Consider the following 19,312-nt stretch of genomic DNA (forward strand, 5'->3'; position numbering starts at 1 on the left):
CAGAAGTCTGAATTTTGCTCAACTAAGCATTCTGAAAGGACATTCAACCAAGCTCTCTTAACTCAGCCTGAATGTAGTTCTTTTGCCACAGGAATCTTGTTGAAAAGGCAGCTTTCGTACGTGGCATTGCTCTTGAGGAGAAAAATGTTTTTGGAGTGATTGTAGAATGTTATGGGGGTCAGTTTGGTCTACTCTGGACATAATCCAGCTACTGTTGGAGCCCTTGATCATTACAGCTAACAGTGTGGCTGCTTTTTATGTCATTTTCCTTTTTATCCAGTCCCCTCATAACTTTGTTTTCCTGTGTGATCTAACGAACGTGGCTGAACATATTTCCTTTGTGTGTCCGCCTGTTCCGGGCCAGGGATTTGGCATGTCACCAGGGATCTTTGTTAGGCTCAGGAGCAGAAGATTTGCCATCAGTAAAAGCCAGTGAACACTGATTTCCTCAAATACACACAAACCAATGACAAATTATTGCTGCTACAGGTTGACCTTCTTTAGTCCAGCCCTCTCTGGTCCAGCAACAGCCACAGTCTGGCCTGAATTTAGGTATCTGGATGTCCACTTAGTATGGGTGAAGCCAAGTTTCCCACAATCCCCCCAAAAAAGTAAAAGTTTGTTTACTGCCAACCAGTCCTGGCTCTCAGTGCTCTGTGCTGTTATTTAGTTCTAATTTACCCCTACATGTCTTCTTCCAGCAAGCTGTGGAAGTGTTAGTAACATTGCTACACAATATTGACCTCCTGAGGGTTGGCAAATTCACCAGTCGGCTTCCCAGGATGCCAGACTACAGAGATTCAACCTGTAATAACTGAAATATACAGATAGGCAAAGTAAGAAAAATGCTGTTTGAGAACTTATTGGAGTTTAAGGATATTTACTTTGCATATTTTGACATGTGACTGTCACTTTGTGTTTTAATGGTTATAAAACTTTTTTAATCTTGACAGGTCATTAAATATTATCTCCTTTTCCACTTGTGCCATTGCAAAAAACCCATATATTGATAAAAATAGGGGAAACTATTAAAACGTGTACATTTGCGCAATTGTGGAAACTTAAATAGCCAAAAATCTAAAAATAAAAAGAGCTGTAAAATAAACAGATATTAGCCAATGACATTAGAAAAAAAATAACATTGAATTTGGCAAGTCTAATGATCGTTTCCTCTTTGAGTTTTATTTTTCTGCAATATTCTTTAGTTTTGAATCTCACGGGCTTGCAAGTGCTGACACCATGCTCCAGGCACTAGCCTAGTGAAAGTGTCGAAATGGAGCAACAGTCTGGTTGTAGCCTGTTCCCCACACATACTGCCCTCTGTACAGGCAGCTACTGAACACAGAGTTCTCTGCATTCCTAAACATTAGTCTATAGGGGCATCCTATCCTACAGCCATAACAGCCCCCTGCATTGGGGAGGGACCCTGCTAATGTGCTGGCCGAAGTACAGAGCCAGGCTATGATGGCCGAGACCCCATCAATATTCACATGGAGGAGGGGCATGAGGGCAGATTGCTTAGTCCCCAGAAGCCCCCCCTCCATGACAATGGAGAGACCCCATCAATGCAAGGAGAGTTCCAGAACCAGAGACTGCCATTGAGCTATAGCATTGAGGAGCCAGGGACCAGAATTAGCAGCTGGTGGCGCCTTGGACCTGTTAGCAGCTAGTGGGGGGGTGGGGAGGGGTCTCACAGGGTCTGGACCCCCTGACCTCATCTGTGCTGGGCCCTGAGTAGCTCTGTCACAGCACTGCCCAGCTGCTATTCATTGTGAGGATGGTTTTATTCCCAACCACAATGGTTGGGAGAAGCTGGCACCATGCCAGACTCCAGTCCCCAAGGAGACCTGGTTGTAACTCATCTGCCAGTTTACAGCTGGCTATTCACAGAGAGGGATGAGTGGAGATACCTCCTGGTCATATATACTGCCAAAACACACACAAGCCACAAGTGCGGAACAAAGGCCCCTCTAATTATTTCCATCCATGTGCAGAATAAATTTTGTTCTGTGCACCGACACGTGTGGCTGTGCACCACCAGTAGAAACACATGGTGCCGGCTGGGTGCACTCTGCGAATCAGCTGGGCAGCATTTCAATCTCTCCTGGGTGGCCACCCAAGCACTCTGCTTACAGGGAACACTGGTGTTGAGTCAACACAACGGTGACACCCACCCCAGACAATCCCAACTCAGAGGGCACCGTGCTGCCCTCAGCATCCTAAAGGTGGCTGCATCTCCGCTCCAGACCGAAGGATCTCTGCATAAACAGCACCCTCCCCAGAGTCAGCTGCATCTCTGCTCCGCCCTAGGTACCCCTGTGCAAACAGCTGCCTCCAGAGGTGAGTGCATCTCAGCCGTGGGCAAAGCATCCCTGTATGAACAGCCCCCGCAGCCCACCCTGGAGGGATCCTATGGCAACATCCTTGGCACCACACCCCAGAAGCAGCTGCATCTCGGTGCCAGGCAAGGGATCCCCGTATAAAGGGACCCCAGAAAAAGCTGCACCACAAAACTGGGCAAGAGACCCCCCTCTCAATAGCGGGCCCCGCTCCAGGTACCTGCATCGCTGCACTGATCGAACCGCGGCGGGGGAAGGTGAATTCAGCCGCCTCCTGGCGCCACGCGAGGGCTCCCTGCGCGAACAGCTGACCGCGCCCCACCAGCCGCCGCCTCTCCGCGCCGAGCGAGCGCCGCTCACTGGGCAGCGCTGCCCTAGAGCAAGGGGGGGAGCGAGCCCGGCGTGGGAGGAGCAGCACCCTGCAGCTGCATGATGGGAAAAGCCCCCCCCCTCCCCCCGCATCCGCTCCCATAACTTCGGGCTGAGCTAGAGGGACGGAGCCGCCCCACCCCGCCTGGAGCAGCCCCCCGGCCCTAGGGGAGCGGTTCCCACGGGCAGCCCCCGCCCAGGTAAGCGGGACCCTGCTTCCCAGCCAGGGGATCGGGCTCTGCGGGATCCCGGCCGGGCTGGGGCAGGCGCGCCCACGCGGGACAGAGGCGTGGGGCAGGGCCGGCTCTAGCCCCACGCAGACTAAGCACTGCCTTAGGGCCTCAGCAGCGCCAGGGCGCCCGTGGGTATTACCCTCCTCCACCGTTGGGGCCTCGTGGGACACGCTGTCTGATTGTGGAGCCCTTCACAAGGGGCCTCTGATTTGGGGAGGTTACCCCCCTGTGGTTTGTGAAAATAAAACAGCCAGTGGTTTAGGAGATGGGTAAGGGGGGGACCCCTAATTATTCCTGCTGGCCCAGGGACAGTGGAAGGGATGGGAGAGCAGCCGCCCTGTGCAAGACGGGGCATGTGTGACTGAAAGCCTGTGGGCCAGGCAGAGAGTGATTATGGGCTGTTCCATATATCCCAAAAAATAAGTGTACTTAGAGTCAAAGGGGCCCACTATTAAATATTTTTAAGCAAAGCCCAAGGTTGGATAGTGCTAGTACAGTTGCAAACACACCATTAAGCCTTCTTTTAACCCCTTTTACAGTTATACAAAAGTAAAGGAAAAACAGTTAAAGATTTGACATAGCGCACCAAGGCTTTTGTTTTAACAATTTTTTTTGTCTTTTAACCCGGAGAGCTAACCTCTCGGTTGACAGGCTTTTCCACGGTAACAGCTGCTACTTGGGGGCAAGAGAGAAAGTTAAGAAAGGACAGGTTAGAATTGTTGGTAGTGACCTTTTGATTTTTGCTATTTAAGACACCAAGCAAGACACACAGCAGGGGACAGAAAAGGACAGCAGAGCTCCAGTGTGCACCCTCTGTCCGTAATGTAGCGGACTTACTTGCAGTTTCACTGTTGGAAAGATCCATATTGCTCATCACATGGTCTGATCAATCACACCAAGACTCAACAAACTTGAGTTAGCCGTGGGCTGCTTAGGGCATTGCTGGTAGCTACCTTTTTGGTCAGAGATTTACAGCGGTATTTATTTATTTAAAAATTTTTTTACCTGGCCTCTCTATTTAAAATATTCGAGGCGGCTTACAAAATGGGAGAACATAAAACCTGTTAACACACCTCGAGAGGGGGGACACATACCCCTAAACACCAATAAAAGCACGGGTAAAAGGGTGGCCTTAGCTTGGTGCCGGAACAGTGCCAACGTTGGCGCCAAGTGAATGTCCCGGGGAGAGACTTCCATAGCCATGGGGCAAAGGCTGCATATACTGCAGACATGTATACAGCCCTGACTGGTTAGTTTAATAAGAGCCTAGCATACAGGGGAAAGGCAGGCAGCTAGGGAAGAGAGGAAATATCACAAGGAAGGGGAACACCGCACGGGGTGGGGGACACTCTCATATCCCAGGCCGTGTTTGGGACTTAACCAGGGTAGGTGGAGATGTTCTCTGGGCCCCTTTTTCACATGAGTTTGGTCAGAACAGCTCTTGGGTTCAGGAGAACAAAGGCCCAGTGATGTTACAGTGGATTCTGGGGTCCCAGGAGACAGTGTGGCCAGACAGGCACAGGGGTAAACTTCCTCCTTCCTGATCTGTTTGCCTGCATTCCCTTCTATGCTAATCTCCCCTCTTTTTTTTAAAGGTCCCCTTGCCATGTATGCACACCCCATCTTCCTTTTGGGGTGGATCTTCAGTGTGGAGGGGGGACCCAGGTGACAGTCCTCATGCTAGAGAGCACGTAGCTGCCAGATTAGAGTCAACATGGCACCACTTGAGTTCAGAGCTGCCTCACCTAACCCAGGGAGTCAGGGCAGCTGCCTCAGGGTACAAGTCTGTATGCCTGATGGCCACAATTAGGGACCACACTGCAGGGGGCAGCTGGGATGAGGGATCCAGGTTCTCCATGAAGCCAGGTTCTGAACATCATCAGGGTCTCTGGGCTTGTGGGAGCAGGTAGCTCCCTGGGATTCTGTTAGCAACACATCTCCAGTCTGGATCACTGACTCCCACAATCCAGTGCTAAAGCCTCCACCAAGCCACCTTCCTCCCCAGGGCTCAATCTAAAATGAAGCTAGGCTGCCCCCTTTTATACTAAAGCAGCAGTTGGAGCATGCCCAGCACAGTCTGAGGGGCGGGACTTCCTTCATCCACACTGTTGGGCTAACCCATTCTTGTGGGCATGCACACCCTGTTGCAAAAAGAGAGGGGTGGATGGAATAGCCCATTGCTTCATTATATTGTTCCACCAGTAGGCCCAATATCTGACACACCGATTTGGGTTTATTAACTTCTGGTCACAGTTCTGAATTATACCAGTAGGCCTTTTTGTTCAACTTTAGATTAATTCAGTCTTTTTCTCTCCCTTTTGCTCCCTTTCCCACAGTCACAGATTGTCAGAGGTTACCGTAACACATTGTTAAACTTTGCTTTGCTTTTCTTAGTTAGGCTCACAATAATTGCTAGACCCCAATTGTTCTGAGAGAGAAAGAGAGAGAGAGAGCGTGTGTGTGTGTGTCAGACAGACAGACACAGACAGACGGAGCATACACACAGGCCTTCAGGTGGTTATCTTGCCACACTCCTGTGAGCCTGGGCAGTGGTAGAGGTAGGGAAACTGAGGCACGGTGAAACTAAGGCCTGCTCTACCCTCCCGAGATTTACTGGCACAGCTGTAACGACAGACGGCTTTTCTGACAAGGAAGGCTGGGTCCACGCTAGGAGAACAGGAATGTTAGCAAACGTGAGACTCAGTCCTAGGGGTGACTCGGCTGTTGGGTTGTTTAAGGGGAGCTAGCAGGGTGGGCTCAGTGCTCCTATCCCTCGGTATCATGGCACAGCCCCTCACTGTCGGTGTTTGCCTTGCCCTCAGGAGCTGCAGGAGAAGCCCCTTTTCTCAAGTAGCAGCATCACCAGCTCCAGGAGCTCGCTCACGTGGGGTCGAAAACCGGGCCCAGGGGGGACGAAGCCGGAGGCTGGATGCTTCCAAGCAGGGGCATGAATGAGACAGAAAGGCCTGGGGTCCGGGCTCATCCCCTGCTGGGACAAGGAGAGTCCTGGTGAGCAGCAATGGCTGCCAAACCGGGGCCAGAGGGGGCCCTGGACCTGCAGTTTCAGATCCAGGTGGAGCAGGCGCGGTGCCCGGCTGAGCTGCTGGAGCCGCAGGCCTCCGCTGGGCCTGAGCCAGACGTGGGGTTGGAGCGGCCGGGCGCGCTGCCCGTTGTGGTGCAGTCCGGCACCATCGGGGAGCTGCTGAGGTGGGTGGCGCCACAGCAGGCCCGGGACGTGTCGCAGAAGGAGATGCTACAGCACTGGGAGGACGTCTGGCAGGGGGTGCTGCAAGCCCTGAGCCTCCTCCCAGAGGTGGGGCCGGCTCCGGCCTGCGCCCTCAGGCAGGGAGAGCCAGTGTGCCCCGAGGCCAGCGAGCCACCGACGGGCCTGGAGCAGGCTGGGATCCAGCTGAAGGAGGCGGCGGCACCGTGCCAAGAGGAGCAGCTGTCTGACACGCCTGCCCGGGGGAAGCCCTCTCCAGCACCGAGGCCCGGAGCCCTGCAGCTGCCACAGCTGGCGCCAGAGGATGACATTGAGGCCTATCTGGCCACCTTTGAGCATATGGCTGAGGCCTGCCAGTGGCCACGAGGGGAGTGGCCAAGCCGGCTGGAGCCATACCTCACCGGGAAAGCCCAGCTGGCCTTTGGCAGCCTAGACCTCTCGGAGACCAGTGACTATGGGAAGGTGAAGGCCACTATCCTGCGTCGCTACGGCATCCGCCTGGAGACGCGGCGCCGGCGCTTCAGGGAGTTCCGCTACCAGGAGGCCGACGGTCCCCGGGTGGCTCTCAGCCGCCTCCAGGAGCTCTGCCATCGCTGGCTGGAGCCGCACAGCCGCACCAAGGAGCAGATCCTGGAGCTGCTGATCCTGGAGCAATTCCTGACCATCCTGCCGGAGGAAATGCAGAGATGGGTCTGGGAGCGTGGCCCTGAGACCTGTGCCCAGGCGGTGGCCCTGGCAGAGGGGTTCCAGCTGGGGCAGCCAGAGGCCGATTGGCTGGGGCTACAGGTGAGCGCGTTTAATTCTGCTTACGTCAGTGGGGGAGCAGGGTGGGAAGGGGAGATAAAGCCTGGAAGCCACAAGGGATGCAGGGTTCCTGCTTGTGTCCCTGCAAAGTCTTGGGTGCCCGACATGAAACAACCAGGCCCTGGGAGTTGAGGAGCCAGGCAGTTCAGCTGCATTACCTTTAGCACGTCCCTCTTGGAAACCAGGCCCCGCCCGTCTCTGGACAGCTGGAGTCATGCTCCATGTCAGCGGGGGGCATCTGAGAACTTGTGGACTCATGCGGCACTGCCAGCATAGAGCGCCACGCGGGACAGAGCGTAGCTGGCGAGAGCTGCCGGTGCTGCTGACTGGAGGAGTCTGAGGGAGTGAATCCCCCTCCCCTGGCCTCTCAGCAAGGCGCTAAAGTGCCCCGAGGGAGAGCGGAGGACGATCTGCTGTCATGCAAAGCCCCCCTTGCTTTAGAGACATCTCGGCGCCCTGTCCTGCCGAGCTGTGACGGGTACGTCACTCCTGTGTCATGCAGGGCGCAGACCTGCCCCGAAATAACCCCTAGGGCACAGCCTGGAGAGACACATCCCGTCTCGCTTGGAAGATGGTCCGTGATGGAGAATCCAGCTCTCACCCCCTAGCGGTGGCAGGAGCCGTGGGGGAAGTGGAGCACACTGCACCTGTGCACTCGCTCCACTTCCCCGCGTCCTGCCACCACACGGGGTGGGGGGGAGGCTCATGACGACTGCCCCAGCACAGCACCAGGCCCTCCGGTGACCCCGAAACTCAGGGGACGGGGTGCCATGGGGAGAGGAGGCGGGATGATGGTGGGAAGGGGCGGGGCTTCATTCTGGTAACGGACAGCCCTCCCCCAGCCTGCAAGGAGTCCTGGGCTATATGGCTCAATCGCTCTCCGGTTACAAATATACACGTTATTTCCAGTCTGAATTGTCTAGCTTCACCTTCCAGCCATTGGGGCATCTGTCCTCCGCTAGACTGAAGAGCCCATTACTAAATATCACTTCCCTATGGGTACGTCTACCCTGCACCACTATTTGGGGATACCAGAGGTATCCCGAAATAGCTACCCCACCTCTACACAAGCCACCTGTTATTTCAAAATATTTTTCAAAATAACGGCCATGCCATCCGGGTAAAACCTCGTCGCACGAGGAATAAGGGATGGCTTGAGATAGGGCAGTATTTCGAAATTTGGCGCTGTGCACACACCAAATTTCAAAATAAGCTATTTCGTAGTGCAAATGGTGTATCTTATTTCGAGGTTAGGGTGCTGTGTAGACGCACCCTGTGTGGATACGTACAGGCCTTGATCAAGTCACCCCTTAACCTTCTCTTCGTTAAGCTAAATAGATTGAGCTCCTGGAGTCTAACACTAAGGCGGGTTTAGTGAGTCTTTAATCAATCCTGCATCATCTCTAAATCCACTTCAGTCTCTCAACGTCCTTTTTGAATTGTGTTCACCAGAACTGGATCACCGTGTATCAGTGATCTGCCCCCCTTCGTTATTTGCCACTCCCCGGCTGTGTCTAGACTGGCAAGTTTTTTCGCAAAATCAGATGATTTTTGCGGAAAAACTTGCCAGCTGTCTACACTGGCCGCTTGAATTTCCAGAAAAGCACTGACGATCTCATGTAAAATCATCAGTGCTTTTCCAGAAATACTATGCTGCTCCCGTTCGGGCAAAAGTCTTTTTCCGAAAGACTTTGCGCAAAAGGGCCAGTGTAGACAGCACAGTATTGTTTTCCGCAAAAAAACTCCGATCGCGAAAATGGCGATCGGGGCTTTTTTGCGGAAAACCGCGTCTAGATTGGCCATGGACGCTTTTCCGCAAAAAGTGTTTTTGCGGAAAAGCATCCTGCCAATCTAGACGCACTTTTCCGAAAATGCTTGTAACGGAAAACTTTTCCGTTAAAAGCATTTCCGGAAAATCATGCCAATCTAGACGTAGCCCTTGGCTGTGTCTACACTACACCCCTTTTGCGGAAAAGGGATGCAGATTAGACAAGTGGCAATTGCAAATGCAGCGGGAATTTAAATTTTCCCCGTTTCATTTGCATAAACATGGCTGCCGCTTTTTTCCAGCTCGGGGCTTTGCCGGAAAAAAGCGCCAGTCTAAACGGGGATCTTTCAGAAAATAAAGCCTTTTCCAAAAGGTCCCTTATTCCTCTTAAAATCAGGAATAAGGGATCTTTCGGAAAAGGCTTTATTTTCTAAAAGATCCCCGTCTAGACTGGTGCTTTTTTCCGGCAAAGCCCCGAGCTGGAAAAAAGTGGCAGCCATGTTTATACAAATGAAGTGGGGAAAATTTAAATCCCCGCTGCATTTGCAATTGTGACTTGTCTAATCTGCATCTCTTTTCCGGAAAAGGAGTGCAGTGTAGACACAGCCCTCGTGTTTAGTCTGGTTTTGGTCCCTTTCATGTGAGCCATGTTAATTTTATATCATGCTGGTTCTGTAATTAAAATGTTGTGTAGTACCAAGTCGAATACCTTACGCAATCTGAGTATATTATGTGAACACAATTACCTTTGTCAGTCAAACCTGTAATCCCCTAAAAAAAAATTAGTTCATTTGATTGGACCTATTTTCCATAAACCCATGTTTCATGGCATTCATTACTTTACCCTGCTTTATGTATTTGTTAATTGAGTCCTGTGTCTGTCCCTCTGTTATCTTGACCTGATGTCAGGCTGACATGCCAATAATTATTCCGGTCGTCCCATTTACCAGTTTTATAAATTGGTACATAAGCTTTCTTCCAGTTTTCTGGAACTTCCTAAGTGCTCCAAGACGTATTGAATAGCAATACTAATGGGCCAGCAAGCTCCTAGGCCAGCTCTTTTAAAACTCTTGGATGCACATTATATGGGCCTGCTGATTGACAAATGTCTGACTTCAGTAGCTTCTGTTTAACACCTTCCCGAGACAAAGAGTGGAAGAGTGTTATATTCATGATACGGTGAGACAAAACCCAATACAAAACAGAAATATGTGCTGAACACTTCGGTCTTTTTTAGAATATTATCGAGAAGTTTACCACTTCCAGCTAGTGATGGACCAGTAGCCTTGTCAGTATTCTAACCCCACCCAGGGCTGAGGGCACACTTTGCTGGGCCTCCCAGAAGGGGTGGGGCCTTGGGCGGAAGGGGTGGGGCTAGAATTAGCTCCCCCTCCCTAGCCCTTCAGCACCGCTGGTGTGCACTACCTAGGGTTGCCAGGTGTCCGGTATTGAACCAAACAGCCCAGTATTTCCATCTTCCGTCCTGTAAAAAAATTGGGAAATTTAAAATGTCCAGTATTTTCTGTTTTTCCCGGGGACACGCAACACAGCTTGCACTGGCTGGGGTGGAGGGAGGGGGGACCGCGGCCCGGGAATTAAAAGAGCCGTGACTGCATTTTGGCCCTGGTCTTTGTTGTTGTGAGTTGTTTTTTTTTAAACCCTCAACAACTTTTCCGGGGAGGGAGGGCGGTTTTTGGGGGGGTTTTTTTTGCTCAACAGAATTTTTTCCCCAGTGTTTTTTGGGGGAGTTCGGTATTTTTTGTGAAAGCATCTGGCAACCCTAGGGGCTGCAGCGATGGTTTAAAAGGCTCGGAGCTCCAGCTGCTACCTCTGTCAAGGTAGTGGCAGGAGCAGCTGGGAGCCCCAGGCCTTTATAAATCACCAGGCCCCAGGCAGCCCTGCCTCCACCATGCTCACCCACGTTCTGCAGGTCCTGTTTCCTCAACACGTGGCCCTGACCTGCCTCTGCGCCTGATCCCCTGACTTCAGGGATTGGCCCTGGAACAGCTGGCTCAGGGAGGGAGGGAGGACTGGCAGAGGTGGGGAGGGGGGATTGGTCCACACCACAAGCAGTGGTGAGCAGGGCATAGCCCTGGAGTGGCCTGTGCTGAGGAAGATGCATTTGTGGTTGCAGGTGCCGGTGCAGTTCGAGGACGTGGCTGTGACTCTGACGGAGGCCGAGTGGGAGCTGTTGGATGAGGAGAAGAAGCAGCTGTACCGGGACACCATGTACGAGAATTACCGGAGCGTCAGCGCGCTAGGTGAGTGGGGTGCTTGTCCAAACAGCCTGCCCGCTGCGGAAGCGCTGGGCAGAACGATCCAGGAAATCGTCCATCTTTTCTTCCACGGAGCTCTGTTTTCTGTAGGAAACTTTCCAAGTTGTTCAACAAAACCCAAACTGAAACTCCAAGGCTTTGTTTTCCTCCTTTTCCCCTCCTCTTTCTGTTTTTCCCCATCCTTGCCTCTCTCCTCTTCCTCCCTCCTTCTACTGTTTAGCTGCTGGGGGGACAAGGAAAAGCTGGAGAGAAAACAAAAACCTCAAAACTTTTTTGTTGGAAAAAAATGGATTTTTTTTCACGTACAAATAAAGTCTCATTTTTATCCAAAGATGATGCAGAAGAAAAAAAACTTGATCCTCCCCTTCCCCTGACTGGCAGTGAGCAGATCTGGACAGAAAATGAAGGTTTTCTCTAGGGTTGCTAGATGGTTTAACCAAAAATACCCAACCTCCCCCCGCTATCCACCCCCCTGCAAAAAAAAAAAAAAAACAACACCACCGGGGGGAAAATTCTGTTGAGAAAAAAAAAAGAGGGGAGACCAAAGTTGTTGAGCAAAAAATAAAAAATAATATTTAAAAAAAAACCAGTATGACCCCTTTAAGAAATGCTTTTGAGGCTTTTTGGCTCTAACAGCCTGCCGGCGGCTGTCCATTATCTTGTCTCCCTGCTCCGGGCCGGACAGCTCCCCTGTGGAACCCGGTAAGCACCTGGGATTTTCTGAAATATTTTACTGGACAGGAGGCGAAAATACCAGACTGTCTGGGTCAATACCGGACACCTGGCAACCCTAGTTTTCTCCCCCTCCCCGTCTATCTGTATAGATCTCATGTCTCTTGACATGCACTGCATTGCGGGCGCAGCACTGCAATTGGCTTTTGAGAGAAACAGAACATCTATTTGTTGTGTGTCTGTACAGCACCTAGCGCAGTGAAGGCCTGCTCCATTACTGGGGCTCCTACGTTGCTGTGCTAACACACATACAAAATGAATAAAAAGCCACGGCACACCCAGGGGAGTCTATGTCCTGTGCCGCATTGCTCTCAGTGACCTGTCATGAAATAACGTAAAAACAATAGAAACATGAAAATAAAATACGTGTGTTTTGCATTTTTCCTACATTTCTTTACCAGAAAAAGTTTCATTTTGAAAATGGTCTGATTTAGTGAAAAAGTGTGTTGAGCTGAAATGGCATTTTCCAAAGGAAACTTTCCTTTGCAGATTCCACCTCCTCTCTCCCTCCCGCCCAGCCAGCTCAGTGCAGGAAGCCAAAAAGTGTGGTCAGAATTAAGGAGGTTATCGTGTAACTGACTCATTGAATAGTCCATGCATTTTTGCACTGATTAGTCGATAGGGCGGTGCTGCCCCTTTGAAGCGCCTCTGCGGAATCCGCAGCTGACCCCGGGCTCCAAGTGGCGCTGCTGCTTTGAAATGCCACCCGCGGCATTCAAAGTGAGAGCGCCACACAGAGCAGCTGACCCCGGCTCCGTGCGGCGCTGCCACTCTGAAGCAACCTCCTTGTCTCCACCCCCTCGCTGCCGCTATCTGATAGAGGCAGCAAGGTGAGGGGGAGAAGTGACTAGTCGACTATCCAATAAGCATTTGCTTGTGGGACAGTCAACTAGTCGACTAGACCTTAACATCCCTAGTCAGAATGGGCCCTGCTGGCCTTCAGACCTGTGACTCCACCCCAGGGATCCCAGCCTAGCCCCTGGAGGACACGCACACGCACGGCCGGATAGAGCTATCCCGGCCATTGGGCGGTTCGGGGCAGCCACCACGGGCCCTGTGCTTTCGTGGTCCCTGGAGAATTGCCGGGGGCGGGGGAGAGGCTGGCACCCTGCACTGACCATGGCGGTGGGAAGTGGAGTGACCCAGCCCAGCCTGCTCCCTTCTGCCATCTCCCAGCTGGGTCGCTCCGCTCCCCCAAGCAATGTGACTGGCAGCTGGGCTGGGGGGCCGGGGCCGAGTCACGCCACTTCCTGTCGCCATGGTGAGTGTGGGGAGGAGGGGGGTGACCACTGCAGCCAGTGCCAGCCTCCCCCCCCACCTCCCACTAACCTCCCAGGTTGCATCGCTTGGGACAGGAGGTTTTGGGGAAGGCGGGCAGTGGGGGCAGGAGGGGCGGAGCAGAGGTAGGAAGGAGTGGGGCCAGGGCGCAGGGGGGACAGTGTTGCTGCCAGTATTCTCTGCCTGTTTGAGCTGGCGGGGGTGAAGGGCGGGGCTCCTGCTTTTGCCTGTCTTGTGGGTCCAGCGTTGTCACCGTTGGCCTGTGCCTACCCCTCTCCCATGGGCCAGCCCACTTCCCACTCAGGCCCCCCTTTGTAGCAGGCCTCACTGACCACACACTGATGGCTTCTTTCTTTTCTCCCCCTCCTGGGCAGGTTTTCCAGTGCACAAACCCGCCCTGATCTCTCAGCTGGAGCGCGGGGAGGTGCCGTGCGTCCCAGATCCCCCAGCCCCGGCGGAGCACAAGCGCCAAAGGGACATCCCAGCAGGTGAGGGATGGAGCAGCCAGCTCAGAAAGTAAAAGCCTGGGACCCCAGCCCTCGCTCCCATGGCATCAGCCCCTCTCTGCCGCAGGCAGAGCTCAGCCGTGCAGCCAGGAGCTCCTGCAGCCCTGCCCCACAGACAGATCCACTGAGCCGACAGAACCACAATTTCCTGGTTCCCCAAGACGTGCTCTGAGCAATTTGGGCTCTGCCACAGACTCCCTGTGTGACACTGGGCAAGTCACTTAGCCCTCGGTGTGTCACTTCCCAGCTGTATGCTGGGGATAACAGTCCCACCACTGGCCATGGCGGTTCTGAACTAAAGAGGTGCCTGGAAGCACTGGAAAACCTGGCTCCCAAGCAACCAGCCTGTACTCCCAGGGCCTGGACTCCCAGGGTCTCCTGACTCCCTGGCACCCACCCGGACAGGCAGCCGGGAACCCCTGGCAGCATGTTTCAGATGTTCCTGCAGCTCGGTGTGGCCCAAACAAAGTGTTGCAGAGGGTCAGGTTGTGGAAAAACTTAGATTTTTTTTGTCCCAATTTGGGACAAATTTCTTACCAAAAGCTCAGACATTGTTGTGAAATTTGAATTCCACTCGCCAGCCAGTGTGAGTTGGGCTCCCTCTGCTGGCTCCCCCCCCCCCCCGGCCTGCGGCCCGGCTCACCCCCCACTTCTTTCTTGGTCCCCGCAGGCGCCGGGAGGGTGCAGCGCACTGAGGAGCTGGCTGTGCTGCGTCGCAGGGAGGCGGAAGGGCCCGTCGAAGCGACTGCATTGCCAAGGGTCTTCCCAAGATTGCCCAAGAGGAGAGCACCACAGAGCCCAGGTCGGAAGAGAAAGAAACCCTTTCTGGGGGCTGACGTGCCAGCAGCTCTCTCCTGGGGTGGGAAACAGCAGCTCCCCACCTGTTCTGTGCGCAGGGACGAGCCGCCCCCTGCCCTACGCAGGGACGAGCCGCCCCCTGCCCTACACAGGGACGAGCCGCCCCCTGCCCTACGCAGGGACGAGCCGCCCCCTGCCCTACGCAGGGACGAGCCGCCCCCTGCCCTACGCAGGGAACAGCTGATGCCTCCTGTGAATGGGGAACAGCTGCCTCCTGTCCTGAAGAGGGAACAACCCAGCCCTCCTGTGAATGGGGAACAGCCGCCCCCTGTCCTGAAGAGGGAACAACCCAGCCCTCCTGTGTGTGGGGAACAGCAGCCCCACCTGCCGTCCCTGGCTCAGTCCTGCAGCAAGGAGCCAGCAGGAAGAGCTGCCCCTCCCCGCAAGAGGCTGCCCGCGTGCCAAAAGGCCAACCCGTGCCCGGTGTGCGGCCAGGTCTTCAAGCAGAGCTCAGACCTGCTGCGGCACCAGCGCATCCACACGGGCGAGAAGCCGTTCTGCTGCCCGGTGTGCGAGAAGCGCTTCCGGCTGCAGTCCAACCTGATCGTGCACCAGCGCACGCACACCGGGGAGCGGCCCTACCAGTGCGCGGAGTGCGGGCGCGCCTTCTCGCAGAGCTCCAACCTCCTCACCCACAGCAAGATCCACCTGGGCCAGAAGCCCTACTCCTGCTTCGAGTGCGGCAAGAGCTTCCACCACAGCTCCAACCTCATCATCCACCAGCGCACCCACACCGGCGAGCGGCCCTACACCTGCACCGTCTGCGCCAAGTCCTTCGGCGACCGCTCCACCCTGGCCCAGCACCGGCGCATCCACACGGGCGAGCGCCCCTACGCCTGCGCCGCGTGCGGCAAGAGCTTCAGCCAGGCCTCCCACCTCATCAAGCACCGGCGCACCCACGCCAACTCCGCCCCCGGGAAAGCGCCAGCTGCTGCCGTGGCGAGGACCCCCCTTGTAAATGGGGCAGCCGCGGGGGAGGCAAGAGCAGCCCAGACAGACACACTGACCGTGGACAAGTTGGGGGCAGCCATCAAAGGCTGGCAGGCCACGGAGAAGGGGAAGGGTGCGCTGAAAACCACACCCACGGCGGGGGAGGAGAATGCAGCCCTGGAAGCTGCCCCTGGCGTGCGGAAAGGCAGAGCCACCCAGAAAGAGGGGTCGGAGGCGGGGGAGGAAAGAGCAGCGCCCAAGGTTGCTTTGGCCACAAGGGGGAGAGCCACCCCCAAGCGAGGGGCAGCAACAGAGGCCGTCAGGAAGGAAAGGGTGACCCCCACTGCTGGGCTGGGTGAGTGGAGAGCTGTCCCCATAAGCAGGCTGAGTGCAGGAGAGGGCAGAGCTGCCGCCAAAGACATGGCAGCCAGGAGGGTGGGGGGAGCCAGTCTGAGAGAGGCACAGGTGGTGGGGCAGGACAAAGCAGCAACAAAACACACATCAGCTTTGGAGAAGGGGAGAATGGCCCCCAAACATGCACTGGCTACGGGGAAGGGGCGAGACAGCCCCAAACATGCACTGGCTACGGGGAAGGGGCGAGACAGCCCCAAACACGCACAAGGGACAGGGAAGGGGAGAGACAGCCCCGAACACACGCAGGCCACTGGGAAGGGGAGAGACAGCCCCCAACACACACAGGTGACAGGGCAAGGGAGAGAGAGCCCCGAACACACACAGGCGACAGGGCAAGGGAGAGACAGCTCCGAACACACGCAGGTCACGGGGAAAGGGAAAGCCAGACACAAACACGCAGCAGCCACAAGGAAGGGGAGAGACATCCTGAAACACACAGGGAAGAGCAGAGCTGGCCCCAAACCTGCGCTGGCCACAGGGAAAGGGAACGCTGGCCCCAGACACGTACCAGGCACACAGAAGCGCAGACTCCCTGGGAGCTCTCTAATGTTGCTGCGGGACAGAGGCAGGGAGGGCTCCCGTGGGGACCAGTCTGTGAGGAGCCTCGTCATTGCACAGTAGGGTCAGGGCTGGCTCCTTGGACATGCATTCAGCTGGGATTGCACTGACTGGGTGCGAAGGCCAGGACTATAACGGTTTAAAAGAGAACTAGATAAGTTCATGGAGGTTAAGCCCATTAATGGCCATGAGCCAGGATGGGTAAGGAGCAGTGTCCCTAGCCTCTGTGTGTCAGAGGGTGGAGATGGATGACAGGAGAGAGATGGCTTGAGGGTTCCCTGTTCGGTTCACTCCCTCGGGGGCACCTGGCATTAACCACTGTCGGCAGACAGGATGCTGGGCTGGACGGACCTTGGGTCTGGCCCAATATGGCCGTTCTTATGTGAAACCCATCAATGTGCAGGAGGGAAGAAATGCCAATACCATAAGCTCTCAGGCAGCAGCAGAGATACACTTACGACTCAGAGAGGAAGGGCAGCACGCAGGCACATGTCCCCCACCCCGGGCCCAGGGCTGGTAGAGCACGTGGCCGGCCCTTCAGCTGCACAATTGACTGTCCGCGGAGAGGCTGAAATCTTGGCAGGCGACAGGAATGGGATGAACTTGAAATGCTCCGATCAGACCCTGCAAAGAGGGAGTTTAAAAGGAACCCTAGACATTTCCCTCTGCGTGGAATTGAAAGAAGGAGAGGAAAGGTTCCAGTGTGCCCGAGTCTCATGATTGCAGAGTTTCTCTTAAAAACCTCAGCTCTGATTTTATATAAGAAAAAAATTCCGTGTCTAACTCCAGTGATGGGAGAGAGAAAAATTGAGGAACCTCAAACCCTATTGCGGGACGGTGAATCCCTCCCTGTTAATTTATTTTATTAAATCTCATGATTTTAAAACTGAGTTTGACGGGGGGCTCTGATTCCATTTTTCTTTGAAGGCTGGGGGCTTTTTGGAGGAGGGGGGCAGTTTAAATGCACAACACATGTATCATCCAGTGTCCATTGCAAGCCACATGCTGCACCCCAGGGGAGCCGTGAGGAGAGACAGACTAGAAGTAACAGCACCGCTGCTGGGCCGTGTGATGTAGTGGGAGGGCTGTCTGCTCTGTCACCCAGGGTTCCCCTGCACTGTGATGTGTGATTGCCACTGACTCACCCACATGTGGATTGGCCCAGACACCTAGGCCCAAAGTAAGCAGTTAGCAAAGCTCTTCCCAGGAGGAGAGACGGACACCTGGCTGGGGGGCAGGATCTGGGAGCGAGGCAGTTTCTAGGAAACATGAAGGGAACAGACTAAGCTGAGGGGGTAATGGACCCCCTAGCCCCACAGATCTAAGACTGCCTGGCCCTGACTCCGGTAACCACATCACATCTGTGCTGTATCCTGGAGAAGCAATAAAGGCTTTCTGTTCTACTGGCTGGCAGTCTGTTCTTGCTGCTACGGGGGTGCAGGATCAGGGGAACCCCGACGCGCCGTCACAGGCCGTATATGAACTCTGCAATCTTACACCCACAGAATGGTGGCGGGTGGGAGTTTCCCGTGGCAATTTGTTTTACCCTCCTTTCCTAGTATTGGAAAAATTGCACTTAAGCTCAGATTTCATAGAGGAGACCAGATTTCATGGTCCATGACATTTTTTAGTGGCCCTGAAGTTAGTAAGGCCACAGATCTCTTCTGCCATATGTCTGAGAGAGATATCCTTCTAAATGGTAAGAGCTAAAAAGACCGCCAAATTCGGTGGACAGCTTCCTCTTCTAGCTCAAAGCAAGGGCAGGGTTTGGTTGTGCCAGGACAATGGGATATGCCTGGAATGGGATTGCTGCTCATAAAACCATACAGAAAAGAGACAGAATCACCAGGCAGGTGAAAGGGGTTTGCTGGGGGTGCCCCCCACAATCCAGCCCTGAGCTTCCCACCTAACCTCCCATTTCCCAGGCACCCTTTGAGGGGGAGGGGACTGAACCTCCCTCCTCCCCCCGCAATTTCTATAGGATCATTGCTGGCTGTTCCCCTTCACCAGGGAGTGAGGGGAAACCTAGAACACTAGAACTGGAAGGGACCATGAGAGGTCATCGAGTCCAGTCCCTGCCCTCACAGCAGGACCAAGCACCATCTAGATCATCCCTGATAGATGTCTGTCTAACCTGCTCTTCAATATCTCCAGTGATGAAGATTCCACAACCTCCCTAGGCAATTTATTCCAGTGTTTAACCACCCTGACAGTTAGGAACTTTTTCCTAATGTCCAACCTAAACCTCCCTTGCTGCAATTTAAGCCCATTGCTTCTTGTCCTATTCTCAGAGGCCAAAGAGAACAATTCCCCCCCCCCTCCTCCCTGTGACACCCTTTTAGATACCTGAAAACCGCTATCATGTCCCTGCTCAGTCTTCTCCTTTCCAAACTAAACAAGTCCAGTTCTTTCAGTCTTCCCTCATAGGTCATGGTTTCTAGACCTTCTCCAATTTCTCTATATCTTTCTTGAAAAGTGGTGCCCAGAACTGGACACAATCCTCCAACTGAGGCCTAATCAGCGTAGAGTAGAGCGGAAGAATGACTTCTGTCTTGCTCACAACACCCCTGTTAATACCTCCCAGAACCATGTTTGCTTTTTTTTGTAACAGTGTCACACTGTTGACTCATATTTAGCTTGTTGTCCACTATGACCCCTAGATCCCTTTCTGCAGTATCCTTCCTAGACAGTCACTTCCCATTCTGTATGTGTGAAATGGATTGTTCCTTCCTAAGTGGAGCACTTTGCATTTGTCCTTCTTAAACTTCATCCTATTTACCTCAGACCATTTCTCCAGTTTGTCCAGATCATTTTGAATTATGATCCTGTCTTCCAAAGCACTCGCAACCCCTCCCAGCTTCGTATCATCTGCAAACTTAATAAGTGCACTCTCTATGCCATCATCGAAATCAGTGTTTCTTAAACTGTGTTCTGTGGCAGTCGGAGGTGTGCTGCGGAGAACAACACAGTTCAAAATGGCCACCCATAAAGGGGCAGGCAACCTTTATTTATTTATTTTTTTGC

At 53.8% G+C, this 19,312-nt stretch overlaps 2 protein-coding genes across 4 annotated transcripts in view; one reads left to right on the forward strand and one right to left on the reverse strand.

Moving 5' to 3' along the window:
• LOC102461502 (E3 ubiquitin-protein ligase TRIM58-like) overlaps positions 1 to 2,726 on the reverse strand; it is a 38,879-nt gene extending 36,153 nt beyond the window's left edge. For all 3 annotated transcript variants that reach the window (XM_075929026.2, XM_075929024.2, XM_075929023.2), the window contains exon 1: positions 2,560 to 2,726. The gene's annotated coding sequence lies outside the window, so the exon portion shown is untranslated. The remainder of the gene's footprint in view (positions 1 to 2,559) is intronic.
• A 51-nt stretch (positions 2,727 to 2,777) lies between these two features.
• On the forward strand, positions 2,778 to 17,555 carry LOC102461253 (uncharacterized). The gene is made up of 5 exons (XM_075928882.2): positions 2,778 to 2,908; positions 5,764 to 6,950; positions 10,871 to 10,997; positions 13,397 to 13,510; positions 14,199 to 17,555. Exons 2-5 carry the CDS (start codon positions 5,961 to 5,963, stop codon positions 16,349 to 16,351), a joined length of 3,384 nt encoding a protein of 1,127 aa, XP_075784997.2. The 5' UTR covers positions 2,778 to 2,908; positions 5,764 to 5,960; the 3' UTR covers positions 16,352 to 17,555.
• The last annotated feature ends 1,757 nt before the right edge of the window (positions 17,556 to 19,312 follow it).

Source organism: Pelodiscus sinensis, chromosome 5 (assembly GCF_052426305.1).
Source record: "Pelodiscus sinensis isolate ZL-2025 chromosome 5, ASM5242630v1, whole genome shotgun sequence".
Lineage (NCBI taxonomy): Eukaryota > Metazoa > Chordata > Testudines > Trionychidae > Pelodiscus > Pelodiscus sinensis.

Bases quoted from the DNA above. Each gene is read 5' to 3' on its own strand.
- LOC102461253 (XM_075928882.2), top strand. From the start codon at position 5,961: ATGGCTGCCAAACCGGGGCCAGAGGGGGCCCTGGACCTGCAGTTTCAG. The intron at 6,951-10,870 runs GTGAGCGCGTTT...TTGTGGTTGCAG, and splicing joins CCGATTGGCTGGGGCTACAG to GTGCCGGTGCAGTTCGAGGA. The intron at 10,998-13,396 runs GTGAGTGGGGTG...CCTCCTGGGCAG, and splicing joins CCGGAGCGTCAGCGCGCTAG to GTTTTCCAGTGCACAAACCC.